At 38.1% G+C, this 23385-nt stretch overlaps 1 protein-coding gene across 1 annotated transcript; it reads left to right on the top strand.

The window, feature by feature from the left end:
- Positions 1-907: 907 nt before the first annotated feature.
- BRMS1L (BRMS1 like transcriptional repressor) lies at positions 908-23050 on the top strand. The gene is made up of 10 exons (XM_074824647.1): positions 908-1111; positions 8409-8499; positions 9645-9772; positions 12521-12600; positions 14646-14742; positions 15148-15231; positions 17226-17290; positions 18758-18797; positions 19669-19795; positions 21492-23050. Exons 1-10 carry the CDS (start codon positions 976-978, stop codon positions 21613-21615), a joined length of 972 nt encoding a protein of 323 aa, XP_074680748.1. The 5' UTR covers positions 908-975; the 3' UTR covers positions 21616-23050.
- Positions 23051-23385: the final 335 nt, after the last annotated feature.

Here is a 23385-nt window from a genome sequence, read left to right on the forward strand (position 1 = left end):
ACAACCAACTGAGTATGTCATGGCTCCTGGGGATCCCTGCCAGCCTTTCCTGTGCATCTGTATGGAGTGAAGCTAATCAGTCCTGCATAGCAAGGGGACAGTTAAGACAGCTTGCTCCAGTAAGCATCACTTGTATTCAGTACCTCTTACACAGCACAACTGATGGCAGTTGGCAAACGTACAGAAAAATACCGATACTCAAAGCCAAAAAACCTATCCCAGCCCTGCACAAATTGCAGCATATCCGTTCGGTCCCTTCTCATGTCCGCTCTCAATAGTTGCTGTCAACTTTAGGGGACCAAGTTAGGTCTGACTGAATTTAAAGCCTATCACAGAATGTGACACTGGGGAAGAAACAGGTTCTGGTGGGGAGGTCGCTATTCACCGCGACCTCTGTCCTCCGGAGCCCAAGGGGGAAGGTAAGAGGGAGGCGGCAAGCTGCAAGAGACGCCTTGCCACGATGCAAAGCTCCTGGGCAGCACTGCAGGTGCGGCGTTGCCAGGCGGGCGGCGCGGGCAGACGTGAGGTCCCGGGTCCTCCTCCACTGCTCCGGCTGGGAACGGCAACGGCCGAACCCCCGGCCCCGCAGGCCCGCTCCCCCGCGGGAGACGGGCAGGTGCGAAGCGCTCCTAACTCCGCCTCACCGCGATGGAGCCTCTCAGCGGCGAGCAGTCCCGCGAGTGCTCCGGGGCGGGGAAGGGGGTGCGGGAAGCCCTCGGTTCCCGCCCGGCCCCTCACGGCCGCGGAGCGCCGCCTCCCTCCACCCCTCGCCGCTCCCGGCGGACGACAATTCCCAGAATGCCCCGCGCGCGGGCGAACGTGGCGTGCGTCGGAGCTCGACCAATGGGAGGGCGCGGCGGGCGCCAGGCGGGGCAGGCTGCGCAGGCGGGGAGGGGCGGGGCGGAGGGGCCGGCGGCAGCGGCGGAGCGGCGGCGGGAAGGGCTGTCCCCGGGCTCGGCGGCGGCGGCGGGGACGATGCCGGTTCATTCCCGGGAGAAGAAGGAGAACAACCACGATGAGATGGAGGTGGACTACGGGGAGAACGAGGGCAGCAGCTCGGAGGAGGAGGAGACCGAGAGCTCGTCCGTGTCCGAGGAGGGGGACAGCTCAGGTACTGCGGCCACCCGCCCGGCTGCGCCTCTGAGGGGGGCGCCGCGGTGGTTCTCTCAGCGCCCGGCGCGCTGCCCCAGAGGAAGAGACCGATCCCGCCCACCCCCGGCTCCGGTGGCTCCCAGTGCCCCCCCCCGCCGTGACCCCGCCCAGCCCAGCCCGTGCTCCGGCTTCTCTTCGGGCCGCCGGCCGCGGGGGAGGGACGTGGCGGGGCGCATGAGCACGGAAGCCCCGCTTTGCCCCGAGCCGCCGGCTCCGGAGCTGGCTGGCACCCGGGCTTGGCGGGCCGGGCCGCCCCGTAATAGGTGCTGTGGGTTGTGCCCTGCTGCGCTTGAGGGCATGGCCCGGGGCGGGGGGGTGCTCGCGAAGATCTGCACTTAAAGGCTTGACATACATGCATACGTACATGCGTACGTGTGCATGCATGGACACAAAATACAGGCATACATGTGTGTGTATATATGTATGTATTTTCTCGAATGCAAAATCGTGAGTTTCAGATGTTTCGAGGCCTGTGTTTGAGGGGGCATTGGAAGCCCTGTCAGTACCTCTGGCCTCTTGCAACGCGTTTCAATCTGTACTCTGTTGAAGGTCCCTTCCTTTTTCCATAGCTTCCTCTGGACTGTAGATTTTCAATGATATTAGCAGGTAAAAATCCAGCTTTAAAAGGATTACTTTTTCTGTGCTCAATTTCCTGTGTTAGACGGAGGTTATTATCTGTTCAAACTTCCCTTGTAATTACAAGGGGTAAATTATAAAATGGTTGCTTACTGGGAAACATACTGATCATCAGATGCATACACTGCTGCTCTGGAGTCACTGGGGCTCCATAAGTTAACTCCATGAGCAGGATCTTTGTCACTAGAAGGGCTAGCTGAAAAACACTGGCCATGTTTAGTGCTAGCTGTGGTTCTGATGTCTGTTTCTGGCAGCTTAAATGATTTAGAGTGGTCTGCTGGGATCCTGTCCCATGCCTGCAGTAGCACATTGGCTTGTGGCATGAGTGCCAGGCTTGGCACAGTAGGAGTGGGACTAGACAAATGAACTAGACAAATTAGGAAGCTGTGAAACTATATTTTTACATATATCGGCTTGTGATTGATTTATCTTGGTGTGTTAAAGTCCCCAATGTACAGTTAAGTATTCATTTTTGTTGTTAAAAGATCTGGGAGATCTGGAATGTTAGATCCTATGGCTTTTGTATTCCCACTGATAGATGCAGTTTGGGGAAAGCCCTGCTCCACAGGTTCCATGTAGACTGGTGGATCTTGCCCTTGTCTGGGCTGTGCATGGGCTAGCAAGGTGCTAGAGGCCCACAGGTGTGGTACAGAGACACCCAAGCTGATTTTGCAGAAGTAGAGTGAAGACTCTACTAGTGCTGGGAAAGCGTGACTGCCATAGTGGGAGAGAGTATAGTCACTTCCTTAGACCTTGATCTGAGTTAATACGCTGCACCAGAGTTGATCCCGCAGTAGAGGCCTTGGTTAGTCCACAAATCCAGGTAATCTGCCCATGGTTTATACAGAGTTTCCTATGTTGTGGTTTGGTTTTGTTTTTTTTTCCTTTTTCCCCTTTCTCTCCCCTATACCCCCATGCTTTTGAGCTGGCAAGTATTGCTGATTGAACCCCATTTTACAAGTTAGGCTGCTGGTCCATGGCTGTCCACCTGGATCGAATTGCTGGCTACCACTGTCCTGTCTCTATCCTTACACACCCTTCCTGGTATGCTGTGCTTTCCTGTCCCCTTTCTTGCACTGCCTCCAGTGCTTGCTGGGCCTTTGTATGCTAAGGTGTCAGAAAAATAACCCATTAAAAATGTAGCTAGTGAAAACGTCTCAGTGAAGAGTCTGATATGTAAATGAGAGGCACTGGGGTCTATGTAAACCAGTGGTTAGATAGACTGCAGCTCAATAGCAGCATAAGTCATAAATTGCAATTTTGTGGGAATATATAAACACCTCCAGTTTAAATCAATTAACTGGACACCTACACGTTTTTGTGAATTTGAGACTAATGATTTGCATGGGTTTAGACAAGAGGTCTCCTGGAGCAGGGAGTTCTTTAGTTCTGGGCTGTTCCCTCATCTGAGGGAAGATCTTGCTTCTCTTGTCTAATGCAGTGCTATGCAGGAGATCTCTTCAATCAGTGAGCTGTGGTCTACATCCAGGTATGGGCTTGAAAGAGTCAGCAAAATTATTATAAGCATAGTCATTTTATTTGTGTCTGTATTAGCAACTGATTTGGTAGAATAGGAATAGAGAATAAATAGTTCTGAGTAGATAGAGGCCCCTACATCTTCAAAGTAGTTAGGATTTGTTTCAGAGTTTGTAGCCTGAACTTGAATATGTTTGGTTGGAAGCTGCCTGAAGGACAAGTCATTGTTTCAAACCCTTGTGTTCTCTGTAGGTACTGGAACACATTTGACAAGTACCTGGAATGAAACTCTGGGTTTAACTTGACAGGGAAATAACTTGATTTGTGTTTGCCAAAACTGCTGCAAACTGCCCCAGCGCCCGATAAACTGGACCGGGCATGGGACTGGCTTCAAAGCTGTGCTGTACTGAAACTTGAAGGTGCGCACTGCTTTTACAAACAGTTGGGCTGTTGTAGGTGGAGGGTTTATTGATAGAATTACAGATCTGCTACTAAGGAAGGCTGATCAGTCTTTCCTTACCCCTGTTCTCTCAAAGTGATTCCGTTGAAAAACAAGGCCAGAAGAATGTGCCTAAACTGTCTTGGGTTGATTTGATGAAACCTAAAAACCTAGGCAGCATCTGTGTGTGCTGGTGGTTGTGCTGGAAAAAAGGTGAACTTGAGTGGGGGTACCAGGGTAAACAGCTGAAAGTAATCATGTTTTAAATTGAAAAAGCGTATCTGATGATGTCTTTGTTTGCACAGCAGCCTACTCTGTTCCTTTCAGATGTGACTTACCAAAGCATGCTTCAATTCTTTTAGTATCAGAATTGTACATTGGCTTAAAAAGGGATACTGTATTTTGGATAACAAATTAATGGAGATGGCTTTTCAAGAAGTTCTGATACATGAAGTTTGCTACATCTTTCAGGGGAAACAGAGAGAGTGTAAAGGAGGAATATACAATCTTACTGGGCAGCTGGTGGGTGAGACATACAGTTGTGAAGACTCCTTGATGGGGTCCTGGAGCAACAATAACTACTACTTACTTAGCCCATCTTATCCTTCCAGTTTGTATTGTAGCTAGATGCCGTGTGGGAATGCCCTTTCTTCATCTCTTATTCTAGTTAATCTGTCTAAAAAAATGTCATTTTCTGTGTGAGAAAGGGAGCTTGGTATAATGGATGTAAACTTAACTCTTTCTCTCCTCCAACTCCCTGGCTTTGGTGAAGAAAGAATTGTCCCTATTAGTTTCAGCTTTGAAGCTTGCTCTTTTTCAAAACTTGTCTTTACTCCCATTTGTAGTTGTGCTAATTGATAGTTTTAAAGAAAACTTTGAAGTTTACATGTCCTCAAAGACACTTTGGTTGATTTTTATTGAAGGCAAATAATTCTGTTGTTTTAGTTTCTTCTGGGATTAGGGGGGAGGAAGGAGGGATTGTCTTTTAAGTGAATGTAGTGTGTGAATGTTTCTTTAAAACAATACAAGAAGCTCTCTGGATAATTTCTATTGCATTCCACAGAGAAATGCTTTTAAAAGAGCACTTAAAAAGCGATGATTACAGGAAATTACATGCTTGTCTCAGTGTCTTGACAAATATGAACGTACTCAGTGGAAGCATATTGCTCCTACAGACATGAGATGATTAGCACTGCAAGAAATAAGTCTTAATTAAAATTAGTAATAATAAGAAAAAATATTTTGAAGGAAAGGATTTTTTTTGTTAAATTTGTCATTTGCTTTACTTGCATTGAGCCTTTTTTTGTTCCAGCAGATGCCTGAGAATACAGAAGGTGTGGTTAGAAGAAGTATAACTTACCCTTGAGAGCTGGCACTGTTTCTATCCCGTTCCTTTTGACGCTATGTATTTAGTATAGGGTATTTTATTGACCAGGATGTAGAACAGCATATTAGGGATGAATAAAAAACCCACAAGTTATGCTCACCATCCCAGATGAGAACTTGGCCATTTTTTAGAGCACTTTATATAGGCCACAGCTTATTAAAAAAAAGCTATTTTAGGCGCTATGACATTTTAAGTATTACGGGTTTTTTGTCTTTAAACCAGGCTGCCCTAGTTACTGAGTTGGACTGCTTGAATGTAGTAGGAAAAGAATGACTGTGATTTTGAAAGTGTTTAAAAATACAGTAAATACTTTGTGCAGTATGAAACTTTATGGGAAATCTGAAGTGTTGAGACAGGATGGACCTATTACCAAGTGTTTTAATATGAAATGAAGAATCTTCTGCCTCCAGTGGTGTAAATTTTCAACTGGAAATCCATGAGTTTTGATCCTAAAACCTCTTTTTCAGTACTGCGTATTCCCCAATCCATATGTTGTTTAAGGCCATGGGGAAGAAGTTCCATAACTGAGGAATTAAAGATATTTCAGGACTCTGAAAATCTTCACTTTATGAATCTTACTGGAGGCAGAATAAAGGTGAAACAATTGAAGAGTGACTTAGCATGTGAATTGCTATTCAGTATGAATGATAGGTAGAATGTAGACTTCTGGGCAGAAAGTCAAAGACTTCTCAGTATATACATAGCTGAGGGGAGATTGGAGAGTGCTGTGTGTTACTTTAATATCTACAAGAGAGTCAGCTGTACCCTCAGATACCAACACATTATAATTTCCTTGCAACACAAGTTTAAAATGTAAGATGCAGTCCCCTTGCCCTCCAACAGTGGGTGTTGCACTGATCCCCAGTCAGGGTTACAGTTCTAATCTTCTATTTTCTTTAATTTGTAGTCCCTAAACATACATAAACAATAAAATCAATGTTAATTTAAAGAACTTAGAGAATCTCTTAAAGAATTTAGAGAACTGTCAGTGTTAGGTTAATGGTTGGACTAGATGATCTTCAAGGTCTTTTCCAACCTTGACGATTCTGTAATTCTGTGAAAAGCTTCTGAGTGAATTCATTACTAAAACATACTTACCAAAAGCATAGCTGAACACATCTGAAACAAGTATTTGAGTGTGAGAATAAAGTGGGAGAACTGTCAGTATCCTAGTGCTTGTTCCTGTCTGGCTTCACAGGGAGATGCCTTCTAATTTAAAATAAGCTTTATTTTTATAGCACATAAATACTTTAGACAACTTTTCAAGTAGTATGATTGCCCCATTCCTTAAATCTGGCCAAGTTGAAAGCTGCCCAATCAATTTTGGCTTGAGTATTACATCGGACAGCCAAATAAAACTTTGCTCTTTAAGCTGATTTTCAGCCTTATTTTGGGACTCAAGATCTGCCTTACTTTTGAGAACAATTTTAAAATAAAATAGTGTCTCTTAAGAGCCTGATACGCGTTCCCCCCCCCCCCCCCCACTAAGCATTCAATGTATTTTTTGAAGTTCTCTCTTAAAATTTTTTTTGCTCTGCTTTCAAATACTTCAGGTTATATCATGTTTTAAAACTTTGTACATGCTGTCTGTTTTGCTTGTACTAATTGTAATGTGACAAACTGCAGTAGGTCTTTGATTTGGAATTGTAGGTACCATTGTAAACAGATTAATATTGCTTCACCTGCCTGCGAGTTTTCATATACAGGCAGAGAGAGCTAGTGGAGTTTTTAGTCTTAAAAGCTTGTGGTGATTTCAGGAAGGAGGTATGTGCAGAAAACTTCATACACTCAGAGGTCTGAGTGGAAGATGTGAGTTAATCAGATCCTCTGAAGTAGCTATGCTTGGCGCTGAAGCTACTCCTTTCACCTCATCGCCTTTGCAAATTGCCATAGTCTTTTACAAAACAATAAGGATGAACACTTGCATGATGCTTTCTGTAGTTGGTGTAGGAGACACCATAAAGGACTTAAACCTGTCTGTTGGAAAAATGTGAGTGAGGAAGAAGCAAAAGGCTCAGAGTTGTTTATATTCTAGAAGAGTGAGTCTTGGCTGTGTCTGCTTGGTTCAGGATCGTGCTTTGCCTTTCTGTCAGGAGTTAGGATTTTTCTCGTCAGAGTAACTGCTTAGATGGATGTGGCCTCTGTAGAAAAAGCCCCTTCTCTCATACACCTGGCCTGTTTGCACGAGTTCAGCCCAAGTTCCTGACTGTGTGGCCATGCCAGCTGCATGTCTTCTACTGCTTGATAAATTTGTCAGTTGTACCATAACTGTAGAGAGCAAATTCCCGGAGATACTGCTGCTATAAAGCTGTTTCAGGACATCTCTAACTTTGGAATATGGCTTAACAAAACCTTTTTTTTTCTTCTGGGAAAGAGTCAAGAATTTTGTAGCTTAGTTTCTCTGTTTCCTAGTCTAAGAAAAGGCAGTGGAGGTTAACAACTGATTTAGTAACATCAGATGTCTCTATGGCAAGTGGCAAAATTTTTGGCCAAAAGTGGGTATTTATTATACTTTACAGTTAAGTTCACTAGGTAAATAAAGAAAAAATTCAGGAATATAAATTAAAACAAAAACTGTGGAAAGTGTTTAATGTTAATTGCTCTTGCTGCATAAAAGCATGTAAAATCAAGTTTCTGTAGAATTCTAGACTTTGCAGGTTAAGAAGTGTTTCATTAGAAATGAAATAATTTTAAATGGTCATTAAGAAGAACTACAGATATTTCTGCATTAATATTTCAGCTTCAAAGAACTCTCCCAGTTGAACAGGATGAAACCTGTTTTCAAAACCGTGTTACTTTTTTTAAAAAGTTGATATTAATAAAACAAAACCTTGAATTTTATATGACAAATGTAACATTGAATTATGCTTGCTTTCCAGGGGTTGCTTTTGCTCATACTAACTCAGGATACACTGGAATTTTCAGTGGTGGCTAATAACTCTTCATGCTTAAGGGTGCTTTTCATCTGGTGTGCTATACAATGTTTAGTTGTTCTGTTTCATGCATTCTTAGGTACACTTTGTATTATCAGTCATGAAATTTAACCTCTTGAAGTCTTACAGTGATGTTTCCTGTTTTGAAGAAGAGAAATTGCTGTTTATGGGGTTTCTTCTGGAGTTCAATCAAAGTTTCTTATTTTGTAGTTTATATAGCAAGTGATTTCTCATATTCTGCTATAAGAAAATAATAATAATAATAATGGATAATCTATTCATGGCTAAAATTCAGGGTTGCTTGAAATTTACTAGAAACAAAATATCCAGTTTATTTGGTTATACATTACATTGTTCAAAATAAATTACCTTTTTTTATTTTTAGAAATGGATGATGAGGACTGTGAAAGAAGAAGAATGGAGTGTTTAGATGAAATGTCCAATCTTGAAAAACAATTTACAGACCTTAAAGATCAGTAAGTATTTTAGTATTTTAAGTGCCTCATTTGAGGATCCATTCCATGAGAATATTGTGTGGGGCTGGTGTTTCTTGTCCTTCATATATGTGGATGCTACTTTTGGAGAAGAATAAGGTTTGGGAGTTCTGAAATTATTTGCAGGTAGTTGCTCCAGAATACTTTTATGTATTTATTTTCTGTTTTGCTGTAAGAATGGTTATGAAGTGTTATTTCTGTGAAGGGCAGGTGTGGTCTATTACATCAAAATCCTTAGCAGAACCAAGGAATTGTGATTTTAGGGAAACTTGTGATTTTATTTACTTATTTACTCAAGATCTTTTCCATCCTTATATATATATGGGGGACAGACCCAAGAACTGTCTTTGCTGAGTAAGAAATTAGGGGTTTTTTGCAGGGTATCACAGCAGTTTTTATAGTTGGTACGAACGAAAATGCAAAATGCATTCAAAATGCAAGCAGATTTGTTCATTATCTGCCAATAAATATCAGCTTTTATAGAAGGAATGAATTTTAGTAAAGTAAAAATATTTTAAATACACTTCGTTTTGGCAGGAATGGAAGATGTCAGTTACAAATTATCCTGTGATATTTGTGATATTACGCAATATGTGGATTTTCACAGGAGATGAAATGAGGGTTGCTTCAGTAAGAGCCCACCTCTCTTTTTCTTTGGTTTATGGTAGGGTGAGAGCAGATATGTGAAAGCGAATGGGTGTTTCTATCCATAAAATGTCTGTCTTTCTCTCCCATGATATAAGGCATATTGTTCTTATGTGTTGTAGCACCCTTTCCTGTCCTTTTCCATGTTGATTCACCTCTTACTCCATCTTAATCCTATTAACAGCTGTGCAATTTTTTTTTCTTCTTCCTTAGAAATAGAGATACATTTCATTTCATCTTTACTTTTTATACTTCTGATTGTTTGCATGTGTTTTCCAGAAAGGCTTACTAGACTCGAAGAATATTGTTCAAAAAGAAAATGTATATTGGAAAATTCAGATGGTAACAAATCTTAACTTTGCTTCAGTGGATGTTCCATGACATTAGCAAAGAGATGCAGAATAGTTCTTTTAAAAATATTTCTTCTGAGTTGTGTTTGCTTTTAAATAAAATACATCTTTTTTAATTTCTACTATTCTAAGACTTTACAAAGAAAGATTAAGCCAGGTGGATGCAAAACTACAAGAAGTCATAGCCGGAAAAGCACCTGAATATTTAGAACCGTTGGCAGCTTTACAAGAAAATATGCAAATCCGAACCAAGGTGGCAGGTAGGCATGTAAAATGAGTATTGGTGTTTCAACAGTATAACCTTGCTATGCATTTTAAGGTCAATCTTCTTTTTCCTTTAGAACTGTTAAAGGAGTGTGTTTTAAAGTTGGAAATACTGTGACATAGTTTTAAATGTAGAATGATTTTCAAGTCAAAATGAATAGGTTGCTTACGTCTTTGCACAAGTTGCCTGATAACATCACACTGAAATTACAGCTTTTTTATATTTCATTTAATGGCTGTCTGTCTTTGTGTAGTAAGCACAAAATTACTGAATTAAAAACGCTAATAATTTTTATTAGTCGGAAGGTTTGGGATCAAGTGCACCCTGGTCACTGCTGAAATGATGAGATATGTAGATGCCATCTCATGAAGTGCTTGCCAGATCATTTTAGATGACCATGTTTTTTCTGCTCTTCTAGTCTGTGTTTCTTCTACTCTTCTGCTCCCATACTCCTGTTCCATCTGGAGAAGGAGGAAAATTCTTGTCCTTAGCAGCTTTTATCTAAGCTGCATTTTAATTATTAAAACTAAAGTTTAGATAGGCTTTTATGCTCATAGAAGAAGCAGGCAAGATCTTTTATCTTCTTCCAGGTTACAACCATATAGTCATATGGAACAGTGGTGTTACAGGAAGACAAAGTTCTGTACTTCTCTATTATAAATTCTTTTCATGTTATAGCTCAACTCCTTTAGGAATAATTCAGCTGTCTAAGTGTCACCTAACACAGGCTGTCAGAGAGCCAAAAGGCAGACAGTTGTGATCTCTCTAGCCAGAGATGCTATGCCAGTGTCTTTCCTAAGAAATTCAGCAGAAGCATGGTGCAGGCAAACTGGAAAATGGCAAGCCTACTTATACTTCTCATAATACTAGTGCTACTCAGTATGCCTTCATTGGTACTTTTAACTGCAGGCTATGAAGAGAATTTGAAATCTTTTGGTCAGTGCTTTTGTATTTCTATCCCTCCTGGTCTTTTCCATAATGCTTTTCCTCAGCTGGTGACCCAGAATTTCTGGGTTTTAAGATCTTCACCCAAATTGACTTGACTATTCCTAAGTAGCCCCCTTGGGCCTTGCAGAAGATTCGCAGATGAACTTGCAGAAGTCTGATATAAAAGAAGCCTTAATTCAGGCTTTCGATTTTCAGTTTTAAATGCGGCTGTCTGTCAGTGCTTTCATGTAGGTGGGTGTGGATTGGCAGAATATTACAGATTCTCTTGGATTTGTCTTCAGCAGCATGGAAGATCTGTGTTCCAAAGTGAAAAGAGCCCAGGGTAAAAGCTGCAAAGTTTCCTTGAAGTCAAGACTAGAAATCAGGATTATTTTTTTTTTCCTTTTGTCCTCAACTGAATGAGATTGATAAAATTATTCCAGAGAAAGCAAAAAACTGCAGAACAGGTTTATTTGCTCTTACTGTTTGAGAGCCTTGACAGAAGTGAGTAGCAGCAGGACTTGAACTCCAGCAGGTAACCTCTAAGGACCTACTCCTACCTGAGAGATGGGAGGAAAGGGTAAAAAAAAAAAAAAAGCTAAACTATGTTTAGCTAAACTACGGTTATAATTGCATCTGTGATAAAAAAGAAACTTGTGTTCCTCTGCTCTCTAACGCAGTCAGTGAGCTCTATTCACACAAAATGTGGATATTGACTACTTCAGCAAGTCAGGATTATAAGTGTTTCTTCTAGAAATATTCATACCCATACTGCTCAATTTCAGGCAGATAAGCAGTGATTATAAATTGGTAGACCTAGATATGTCAGTCAGCCATAAATATTAAAAAAAAAAAAAAAAGTCAGCATAACATACTGATGTAAGAAGAGAACATTTGGAACTCTAGATCAAAAGTGACTTCACAGCGGAAGGATGATTAGCATAATACTTTGTGGTTTGTTTTTCAGAGAAGTTGCAGGTAACAGTATTGTTTCTCTTGTACTGTATTAATTTATAGTCAACTGAATTCTAAGGGAAGTTGTTGTTGGGAGTTCTTCAGTTGCTAGACAGCATGAGCATATGTGCAAATTTAGCTCCTCAAGATGGTAATCTGGAACAATTTAAGTATTTTGTGTTGAATGCATTAAATATATTAAATCAGGTTCTATCTATACTTGCCAGATACTACGTTTCAGATACCTTTCAGATTTTTTTCAGCTGTGTGTTTAGTAGACACATTTTCAGGAATGTATAAGAAATGCTTCTAATTCTCAGAAGCAGTATCCTTTGTATTGCAAGGTGGCTATTTCTAAGAATGGAACAGAGTCTTGTTAACTGATGTGATTTATTAAGGTCATGCATTATAAAGTAAGCCTTATTCCAAATATTAATTTGTAAAAGCTTGTTCTTTCATAAAGTTTTCTAGCTATTTAAAAACCCCAAAACATTATTTAAAACTCTAATTAGAAAATAGAAGAGGCCATTTAGTACTTCATGGATTTGAAAACTGAGGATATCTAGTATAATTTGATCAGAAATATGAAATAGACATATTTTGTGAAGTTAGCATGACTGCTGGTGTAATTTGTTGAGGACACAATGTTAAAATAGCATTTATGTTTACTCAGGTCTTCTGAATTAAGGGGTTACTTTTTCTTACTCCGTAAAGCAGCGAGCCACTCTTAAGTACCTGATACATAATATATATGTGTTTTTCAATGTACATGTTTTGGAACATGCAGGCAGTCTTAAAAGAGAATTCTGAAATCAAATATAAACTGAAGAAAGTAATATTGCTCTAATATGTCTGATTACAGGTATCTATAGAGAGCTTTGTCTGGAATCTGTGAAGAACAAGTATGAATGTGAAATTCAAGCCTCTCGACAGCACTGTGAGGTTGTGCCAGCTATTTCACATTGATAGCTAATCTCATCTAACTTTACTGTGTGTCATGCTTTCCAAGTTCAGTGCATGTTTTTATTACTGCTGTTATTTGCTATTTGAAGGCAATTGCCTTGTGATATTTAAGCCCACATAAGAGGTTATTCAAAGCACGTAAAAATTAGCTTTATATTAGTTTGGCTTTGCATAGAAGTATAGCTAAGGTTTCTTATTTTTCATTAACAGGTTCTTATAATAGATTCTCGCATGGTTTTTTTTTTTACCTTTGTTATAAAAAGATTACCAAGAGCAGTAACTAAAATATCTGACATAAATTTAGCAAAAAGCACCTTACATTTTAACAACAACAATAATAATAATGTCTTTTAAGACGCCTTGGACAGCTTGTGATAGAGTTGTCATTTCAAAAGCAGTTACAGGAAAAATATATTTCCTTGAACATGAACATTCCTGTTTAAGCATCTAAATACTGGTACTGTAGTATAAGTACTCAAGTACATGTCCAAAGCTGTAACATAGCTGCTTAGATCCTGAGGTTTGCATCATAGTACTCCTCAGCCCCGTGTTACAGTTGCTTAAAAGGTGTTTTCTTCTGAGTGGTTCACCACACTCCTGAAGCCCGTGGCTCCTACCATACCAATCAAGCAAGAATGTGCATGTGTACTTTTAAAAAAAAATTCCATTTTCTTGATGCCTTGGGGAAGAACAAGGTATAATGAAGGACTACTCATTACTGACTGGCTTTGCTCCTGTGAATACTGAGGTTGGACAGAATCCTGTAAGACTTGCAAGGTTTCTCATCCGTGATTGAATGATTTGCTTTGGCTATATATTACTCCTCACTAAGGTGGTCCTTGTCCCTTGTTTTGCTATTACGTTTTTACTGTGAAACCTTCAGAATTCAAATATTCACCATCGAATAAGGGTCTCTGGAGGTGAAAGCTCTTTAAAGTCAGCAGTGCTGCTTGTAGAATCACTGTTCCACTGGAATATAAGAGTTCAGCAAGAATGCCTCTGATGCCTGTAACAGCTTTTCACATCTTATTTGTCACCAAGTGCTTAAAGCAAAACAGATGTCTAAACACAAAGACTGTTTTATTTTAAAATGGTCTTAGAACAGATAACACTCATTTGGCGGTTCAGGTATATGTAAGACACTTCTGCCTTTTCAATTCCACTGGGACTTTTTTTTTTTTTATAATTAGGGGTTGAAAAATATATGAAAGGAGGTCTTTGGAATTTAAGCACTTTGTAACTTGAAGGGAATGGTGAACATGACAGCCATTTAGTAGAACAGGGTTCTTTGTTTTCATCTATTCCTCAACTGTTTTGCTTCACTCCAGCATACTAGCTTGAACATTGGTAAAGGTAAGTTTCTGGTAGAGTATGCTGTGCTATGGGCAGGAGCAGTTGAGGTGCAGACATCTGTTGACTTGGCTCTAGGGCTGCAACTTCTGGCAGAGACATGGCAGCACATAGCTAGATGCAGTGACTTGTGCTGCTTGAGCTGTTTTTTCAGTAAGTCCAAGCTCTTTGTTTTCCATAGTTAAAGATGCTGCTCAGTGAAAATGAACTTTGAAATGTAGCAATCAGCTGTATTTTCTACTTGTGTTTTAGGAAGCGTGCAAGCTTGTGAAAGAACAGTAAATTTATTTCCTTGAGGCTTGGATCTCAACTTAATTCCATGTTACTGGTTTAGAGAGTTCAGTGTTTTTCTGTCTTTGCTATCCAAAAGGAAAATACTGTATTTATGTTATGCTAGAGATCTAGCTGTATGCTTTGATATACTTGTTATTCTTGGTGCTGATATTTGATAACTATATTTACACTTATGCCAAATGAGCATGCTGTCTTTAAGGAGCCAGGATCTCATGCTAAGAAAGTGGATAGAGGGAAATGTCACGTGCTTTATGGCTTCTGAAGAAGTTTCACTTAAAGCTACTCTTACCTTCCTTCCACTGGGGCTTTAAATTGTTGTCATATATATTTAGATGGTAGAACTTAGTCATATAAAAATGTGTAATTCCTTGCATTTTCAGAGTGAAAAGCTTCTGTTATATGATACTGTACAAAGTGAACTAGAAGAGAAGATTAGAAGACTTGAAGAAGACCGGCATAGCATTGACATTACCTCAGGTGGATGGAAATTCAAAGTTGCTGGGGTTTTCTGTTTGTTTGGTGTTGCTTTTTTTTTTTTTTTTTTTTTTTTTTTAAATCTTCTGGTAGCTACTGATTAGTTGACTGTACAAATAGTATGTCTGGTGAGTTTCAGGTTATCTAGTAGAATGCTATTCAGTTGTAAACTTTGGGTGGGGGGTTGAATTTAAGCTTAAAACAAACTTTGGTCTAGTAATTGTCAGCATCGCTCGTGTATTTTGAGAGTATTAATCTATAACTACATAATCATGTAACACTTTCATTCTGTTCAGAAACAGCATCTCACCAGAAAATTTTTCATTTTTGGACAATGTTTTCTGCTGAAAAAGGGCTAAACATGTAAATATTTCTGATTCATAGCATGTTCTTATTGTGTCTTTTCAGAATTATGGAATGATGAGCTACAGTCCAGGAAGAAAAGGAAGGACCCATTTAGTCCAGATAAGAAGAAACCTGTTGTTGTATCAGATATCCTTGTACTGAAATCATTGTTCTTTCTAGTAGTGTTTTATAGCTAGTCTTATTACTGATGTCATTAATAACAAGTTGAAGTGATAGTGCATTCTCAGAATTGATTTTTGCATGGCAGATGTTATTGTAATTCAGATTAGAGAGACCATGTTGACACATCCCATTATGAAAATTGAAATTAAGATTCTTGTATTTAACTACTAGTTTCATATAGAGACTATTTCTAAAAGTCGATTTTTCTAACTGTTCAAAAAATTGAGCTACAAGGCCAAAGCAGAAAAAAGTTAGGCATTATGTTTGCAAAGTATAACTTGACTTCTGTAACTTCTCCTTCACAGCTTTACTTCTCATACTGTGACATCCTTACCTCAATTTATTACTTCGTAATAATTCCATAGACTTTAGAACCCTCTCTATTAAAAGTTTAGAATTCCAAGAATTGAGATGGTTGGGGGGGGGGGGGGGGGCGCATCTGTAAGTTTGGGATTCCTGTAGGGTGAGTATAGTATTTAAGAATTTTGCATTGATTACTTCTTCATAGCTGTTGACAAGCATGCAGTGCAGCTGAAACTTTATAACAGCTAAGAGATGGTATCTTCTTTCTCCAGAGAAAGGACACGCCTTTGCAAACTGAGCGTTCTCTCTGCTCCTACCCCCAGCCTAATGTTTTTATCAGACAGAGATATGATGGCTTAGAAGTTGCCAGAATCATGGAGACTACCTAAAAGAGATCAAATTCTAAGTATTGACATTATTTGGTATAAAGGCCAAAGATGCTGCAAAAAATCCTGCTACTTTCACAAAGTTTTGTAACATTAGGAGAAGGTGGGAATGAAGAAGTTTCTGAAAAAACTGTCATAATTGAGACACCTTTCTTCAGGATGGTTGATTTACTGGAACATGTCCCAGATGGATGATTTGTCCTAATAATGACTGTCCTTCCATTAGAATGTGTCATAAATTCAGTTTAGTAGAGGTGTTTTTTTAACTAGTGCTTAAAAGCCAAGTGGTATTAATCAATGCAGGTACAAGTGGCTTCATTAGTTTCTTACCTCCTTTTAGCAATGTCAGTGACAGGTTGTTTCGGTCATCTTTTTCTTCAGGATGTGCCTATAAATAGCATCAGCTTCTATCAGTTATGAGCTACCTTGCCATTTTAGAGTACATTCCAAGTAGAACGTACTAATAGAGTATTAGGTCTAAAACCCCAGCAATTTCAGGTAATTCATGAGGCTGAAAATCCTTTCAGTTGTGAAGTAATTTGCTCTTTTTGCTTATGCTTTTAAAATAGTTGTGAACTTGTCAGTTTGTATAGATCTGTATAAAGCAAATACCTAGAAATTTTACATGCCTTTTGATTTGTAATTCTTTGCTATGTAGAGGAAAACAAATTTGAAAATGGCTAAAGATTCTTAAAATTTCAAATGGAATGTAAGTTAAAGCTCTCATATCCCATTTTAGGAGGTTTAGCTTTTAAGTGTTCATAGCACCTTTTTCTAACCTTGTTTTTCAGAGAAGAAATGGGGAGAAACAAACTAAAAACTGAAGACTGTTGGAATAGCAGTGCTATATGAAGTTTTGTTTTCAAGTTCACATATTGTTCTAATACAGTATTTTTACAGTTGATAGTTCAAGGAAGGGGCTTTGCCTTTCTACTTGATGTTTTTTGGATATTTGATATTCAGAGATGTGCTGTCTACACTTTTCTCTCAAAGAAATATGATGCATAATACTGTAAAAATAATGATTTTATTAAAGCTGATACTAACGTAGATGCTGATTTGCAGTGATATATTATTGAATTTGCAGTGAATTTTAACTGTAATTTGTAGTATTGCAAATAGAATGATTTTTGGAACTGTTAGGGATGGAATGACTGTTTCACAATTGTTTATCTTGTCGTCACGTTGAACTCTAGTAGTCTGAATTTCTACATTCGAATATTTATTATTACTGTTTAAAAGAGTTTGAGTTTTCCCTAACTTTTCCACGTCCCTATATAGTTTATATGTTACAAGACCTTGATATACTTGAAGACTGGACGACAATAAGGAAGGTAAGATGAAAGGATGCTAGTGGCTGTGGGTTTTGTTTGGATTCTTGTCTAGTCCTTTTGCCTCTTAAAAATATGTAAATGTGTTTCTTACATGATCAAAATTCTAAACAGATTTTTATTTCTTCAGTAGTCAGCTAATCATTCCGATTCAAGCTGTGTTATTGCTACTTTTTGTGATTCTACCCAAATCATCCAGAGGAATCCAATGAAGTGGTGGAAGAGGTTATCTCTAAAATGGGTAGTCTGTAATTTTCCATGATAAAGTGAGCCTAAAGCCTGTGTCAGGAGGATCTACTTTCTCATCGTCTAGCATAATTGGGTAGAAACTAGGATAGTTTGATAGGATTTTGTTTTAAATTAAGATTTTAAAAATACATAGAATATGGTATGTTTTCCCATGGTAAATAGTTTATTTTGTGAAGATTTCTATGCTTCGACCTCTCCTTATAGCTTTTTTTTAATATAAAGTGAAACACTATGTTTTTCCCAGATTATAAGAGTATCAGGGTTTACAGGAAGAGAAATTAGTTTGACCAATTGATGTATTTGAAAAAATAAATCCAGTTTTTAAGGCAGACTGCCTTTTTCAGATCTTTGTCATATCGTTAAAGTAACTTGCTGTAATGAACCGCTATCCTTGCCTTGGACCTGCAGTCAGAAAATTTCCCCTAATACCCTAGTGCTTCCCAGCTTATATAGGAAACCACTTAATGAATTCAAAAACTTGATGGGAAATGGCTTTGAGTCAGTTTCCATCCTGCTTTATACTTGTAATATATTCTTGTTTCTACTTTCCTAAACAAGAAGTAAAATGTGATACCTGTGTGAAAACTTCTCTGACTTTTCCTACAGTATCAGAGGAACAGACACAAAAGAGCTTTCCTTCAGTTTCCTTCCTGTAGTGTGACATGATTTTGAACAGTAGCAACAAACCCAGAATCTACTGGGGATTTTGCCTTTTCTGGAAATAACTTTAAAAAAAAAAAAAGCAACCAACCAACCCCAAAAAACTCTTAGAGGTTTTTTTTAAACCTGCTTTTATACTATGTGTGATCTAGAGTTCGCATGAGAGAAAATTTGTGAACTTATGATTATAAAGTATAAATCAAAAGAGTAGGTTGTTCATATAGCATTTTGGTTTTCGGAATGAGTTAATGTCATTTTGTATTTTCTTGACAGAATTACATAACAGCAATTTTGAGGATTTAATTTAGAAAATCTCCTGAGTTACTTGAAATCAAAACTTACTAAAGAAGGTGATTTTTTTCACCCTCAACATGCTGTTGTATTTAGTAGCCGAGTCACCACTGAACACACTTTTATTTTAGATTTGTTCTGATTGTGGTTTTTGTATGTAAAAGCAAGCATCCTGAGTTACACTGCACATAACTTCACAATTAAAGCTGGCAGTTAAGAAAAAAAAAGACCAGGCTTGCTGACTAACTTAATTTTCTTTTGTGTTTCAAGGCAATGGCTACACTGGGGCCACACAGAGTAAAGCCAGAACGTAAGTAAACATTGTCTGGTTTCACAAGACAGAACTTGCTGTGTGCAACAATGCAAATGCATCTAGGCAGATCATATTTATTTTAGCCCTGGTGTAGTGATGGAGGGTGGGATGGGGTAGCTGGAAGATGTGGCTTTTGTCTTTCCCCTTTCTCAGGTGCTGACACTTGTAGCTCAATTGCTGATGATTGTGTTGACACCTGAATTCTAGAAAATTATCAGTAAAAATTTAGACTTCTAAAAGTGGGTTAGACAAATTAATATTTGCAAGCTATGCCAGTGTTGACACAAGATGAGGCAGGAAACTGAGAGCATCTGGGCCTCAGGAGTGCATTCTAAAGGATGCTCGCATTCACTGCAAGCTACAGCGCTGAAAAAGTAGAGTCTATGGGAAAGGAGTGGTAACTGATACTTGGCACTGAGGTGAGAAGCACATTAATGCTAGGTAAAACCAAATACTTGGAAGTAGTGAGTAAGGAGGAAAAGGAAGGGGAGGCAAGCAGGTGGTGTATTTCTTTAGCGATGTGTTATGACTTGCATGTTGTGGTAATGTGGTGATGAAGAGGTTTCAGGTTCTTCCATTTGAAGTCTTCCCTATATTGCATTACTCGATTTGTGAAAATTCATATCACATGAAGGTGATGGGGAAGATAGCTTCTGTCTGAAAATGGAAACATAACTTTTAATTTTTCTGACTGGATATAAAAAGGTGTCTTAATTCCAATTTTCTTGCATTCTTGCAATTATTAAGAAAGAAACTACTTTTGATAATGGAAAAAATATGTATTCTATGTAAATAACTTGATGAAAGTATATTTAAACATCTGACTTCTGCCAAGTCAGTATTAAATGACTTTTATTGATCGTTTTAGCACCTGTCAAATTAGAAAAGCATCTACATAGTGCTAGATCTGAAGAAGGAAGACTCTATTATGATGGAGAGTGGTATGGACGTGGACAGACAATATGCATTGATAAGAAGGATGAATGTCCTACAAGGTAAAGTTTGCTCAGTTTATGCAGCTCTGTACATTCATGTTAAGCAATAAATAAGATGATGGCATTGAAGAATAAGGCTTGTTTCAAAATACTTGCCACCTCAGTAACGTTTATTAGTTCACCTTGGAAGATAGGTATTATCAAAGAAGATTGAGCACTGGACTTCTGAGAGAGGCTAGTAAAGGCTGGACTTCACTGAAGGTAATGAGATGTTTGTCAAGTTAGGATCTCACTAACAATTTAAGCTCTTACTAGTTTTTGAACAGCCTTTTGAGTAAGTTTTTTTTTGAGTATCTTGGGATTATTTTGCTTTGAGAATTTGATCTGTTGGCCCACCCAAAAATACTTAATTATGGAAGAACACTTTATACCATTAAAGGTAAGCTTTGTTTTCAGTTGATTAATGCTCTGAAAGAGGTGGAACTTTTTTTATGGTGTTTCCTTCTCTTAACAAAGGTTCTACCTGGGAATAGTCTGAACATTAGAGTGCAAATTTAGTTGAATGTTTAAAATCTCTAAATGCATTTTCTATGTATGGTTAATATTTGTAAATTCTAAAAGGTGGGTATATTTAAAACAAGATTTAATTTAAATGTATATCTTACCTTTTACAGAATAGGGTAAATCAATCTACACGCAGCGTTCATTAAATATGCATGCCTACTCAGGAAAATTAACTTCATATAGCAGCAGTTTACTGTAAAACTGTCTGTTTCTTTTCTTCCCTGTGTATGGTCAAGGGGAACAGATTTTGGTGATTTTGGTGTTTGTTCAGGGCTAAAACAGGAAGGTATTTTAGTAAACTATATATTCTTTCTGAAATTTAAAAAAATCTCAATTAGTTCAGCAGAATATAGCAGTTACACTGGGCCAAAAAAAAATCTTAATATCCAGTGTCTGACAAAAAAGCCAAAAGATGGTGCTTAACAGGGGAAGCATACAGTGGAACTTTCCCAGCTTTCCAAGATTTCAGCAACTTTTAAGGCTGAAGAGTTTCCTGGAGGGAGTTTTGTCACACTCAGTATGTGATAGATCTTTCTTCCGTTAACTGTTTTAATCTGTGGTTTTGAGCTTTTTTCTGTCATCAATTCTACTTGAAAAAAATGGTTTTTTTCCTAGGGGGTATGTGGAGGGGATTGTGTGGTAAACCTTAGTACAAATAGTGAACAAGGAGCATAAAAGCAGGGTTCATGTAAGAATGATTTGGTCAATCAGGCTTTGACTTTATTTCTTATGGTCTTGGTATAATGACTAACAGTTGAATACTTTTTCTGCTTTAAATCTTGGGCTTCAATCTGTTTAACTTTTTTCTAAATACTTCATATACAAAGTAATTTCTGGGTGCGTATTCCAACAGATCTGTGTTTTACTATGGGTAGTCTATTGTTGTGTTTCCTATGGGATGACTATTGTTCTTTAAAACAATCAAAATATTTGTACATCTTGAGGGTTTTCTCATAGGAGAAGAAAATAGATGGCTGAAAAATTAACTACCTTCACTAAAGACACATGCAGTTACCAAAGGATTCTGTTAAAACTATCCAATGGAGCCAGTATATTTTGGGGCTAGCATTTACAACTAATGTATGTTTTCATTTACTGTATGGAAATGTTTTGAGGTTATTTATTAACTTACAAGGCTTCTAAATTCTTCTTGTTTTTCTTCCCCTGACCCTTCTTCCCTCATTTTCTGTAGTGCCATAATTACAACAATTAACCATGATGAAGTTTGGTTTAAAAGACCAGATGGAAGCAAGTCCAAGCTATATATTTCTCAGCTACAGAAAGGAAAATATTCAATAAAGCATAACCACAACTGACCGTTGCTAACCAGATATGAAACAAGTGGTATTGCCATGCTTGACGTGCCATGGGGTGAAAGTTGTATTTAATAGTGTTTTGTATTCCTTATAAATTTACAGCAGTATCTGATGTGTATTTGTAGTGCTGTATGTAAACTTCATATGGATCACCTTCAGAAACCTGAGGATGTTAAATCATTTTGACAAACATTTTACATCTAAATTGGGTCCAGTGCCTAAGATACAAAGTATGCTCTTCAAGAATAATGGCTCAGAACTTCTCATATTTGTAAACTGGAAAAAAAAAAAAATTTTTTTCCATTGGTGACCAGTTGGTGTGATAAAAATGATAACCATAATTACCAGCAACTCACTTTGTTTTCAGTGAACATGTCATGCTTCTCTTGTGGATGTAAATTTAGCCTGTTCAGCTGTTGCTTTTGAATAGATTGTAATATGCATAAGCTTTATTTTATCCAAAGTGGACCGATTTATTAAAATTATTGTCCTTGACAGCTCTGCTATTACTGACTGTGTTATATTTTGTAAGGTTTACTATATTGCTTGTAATGAGATAAAACCAGTATTTTGAGCTACATTTTTTGAGGAACACTTTTCTAGTTTAGGACCCTATTCTATAGTAAACAAATTGTTGGCGAATTTTTTTTTTTTCTTCCCCTGATTGCTAGCAAAATTAATGCAAAAAGTAGACAGTGTTGCTCCAACCTGTGTTACATGTAGCCCACAAAGAGCAGCTGCTGGGATGGTTATGTAAATACTGTTGCATGCTCTGCTTGTTTGGTCCACAGTTGTATGAAATAACATGCATCCTTTTTTCAAAAGGAAAAGATTTCCCCAGAAATCATATATCTGGGAAAATTTACACTGACTTTTTCACCAAACACTATTTTCCAGATTTCTGTACCCTACTTCATTTTATTGTATACCAGAATTATTCCATGCAGCTTAGAAAGCTGAATTTATCTTAAGTCTTACTGTTTAAGCCACGGAGAAAACTCCTAAATCCTTGATGTTACTGTGATGTGCTTGGAGCATCTAGAATGATAGATGGGATTGCTGAAGAATTATTAATGCGTTGGTTATGTGCACTTTAATCTCCACTTATGATTCTTCTTGGAGAAAGAAAGCATCCATTTGCTTTAAATGATCACAGCAAATAAGTATTTTTATTGTAACATATAAATGTTTTATTCCTTTATTAATTGTCTCTTCTAGTGCAGAGTGGTAACTACTTTCCAAATGCCAAATCAGTTTCTGCTGAGTGATGATTTTCTACAATTGTATGACATTATTAATCAAATGTACATAAAGTATCAATTGACATGTTGGCTTTTAACAATATGAACTGTATGTATACAGTTGTTTGATAAACTTTTTGTAATAAAATATTCGTATTTTTTAACTGTATAAATAAATGATCTGTGGTAGTGGACATCTTCTATGTTTTGCTCTTTGGTTTTCTCGTCTTGCTGGAATTGCTGTTATACCAAATGTTGAAGGGAAATCTATTTACATTTTCAGAAGGCCTATATCTTTTTAAAGACCTTTGACTTTCACTTTCTTTTGAATTTGGAGAGTTTGTATGTATAGATTTTGTTTGTTTTTACAATTTTTTTCTTCAATATTTTAAGGAAGCACTATTCTGTGCTGTTTAGAAATCAGATGTAAGCACTGTTAAGAACCTCTTAGCTATTGATGTGCTTGAAATCATTTGTATTTAGGGCATGCTGGGCACCCTAAACTGTTTCCATGGTTCACACCTTTCCT

This window comes from Strix aluco, chromosome 4 (assembly GCF_031877795.1).
Source record: "Strix aluco isolate bStrAlu1 chromosome 4, bStrAlu1.hap1, whole genome shotgun sequence".
NCBI classification, from domain to species: Eukaryota; Metazoa; Chordata; class Aves; order Strigiformes; family Strigidae; genus Strix; species Strix aluco.

Bases quoted from the DNA above. Each gene is read 5' to 3' on its own strand.
- BRMS1L (XM_074824647.1), top strand. From the start codon at position 976: ATGCCGGTTCATTCCCGGGAGAAGAAGGAGAACAACCACGATGAGATG. The intron at 8,500-9,644 runs GTAAGTATTTTA...TACTATTCTAAG, and splicing joins TTTACAGACCTTAAAGATCA to ACTTTACAAAGAAAGATTAA. The intron at 19,796-21,491 runs GTAAAGTTTGCT...CATTTTCTGTAG, and splicing joins AAGGATGAATGTCCTACAAG to TGCCATAATTACAACAATTA.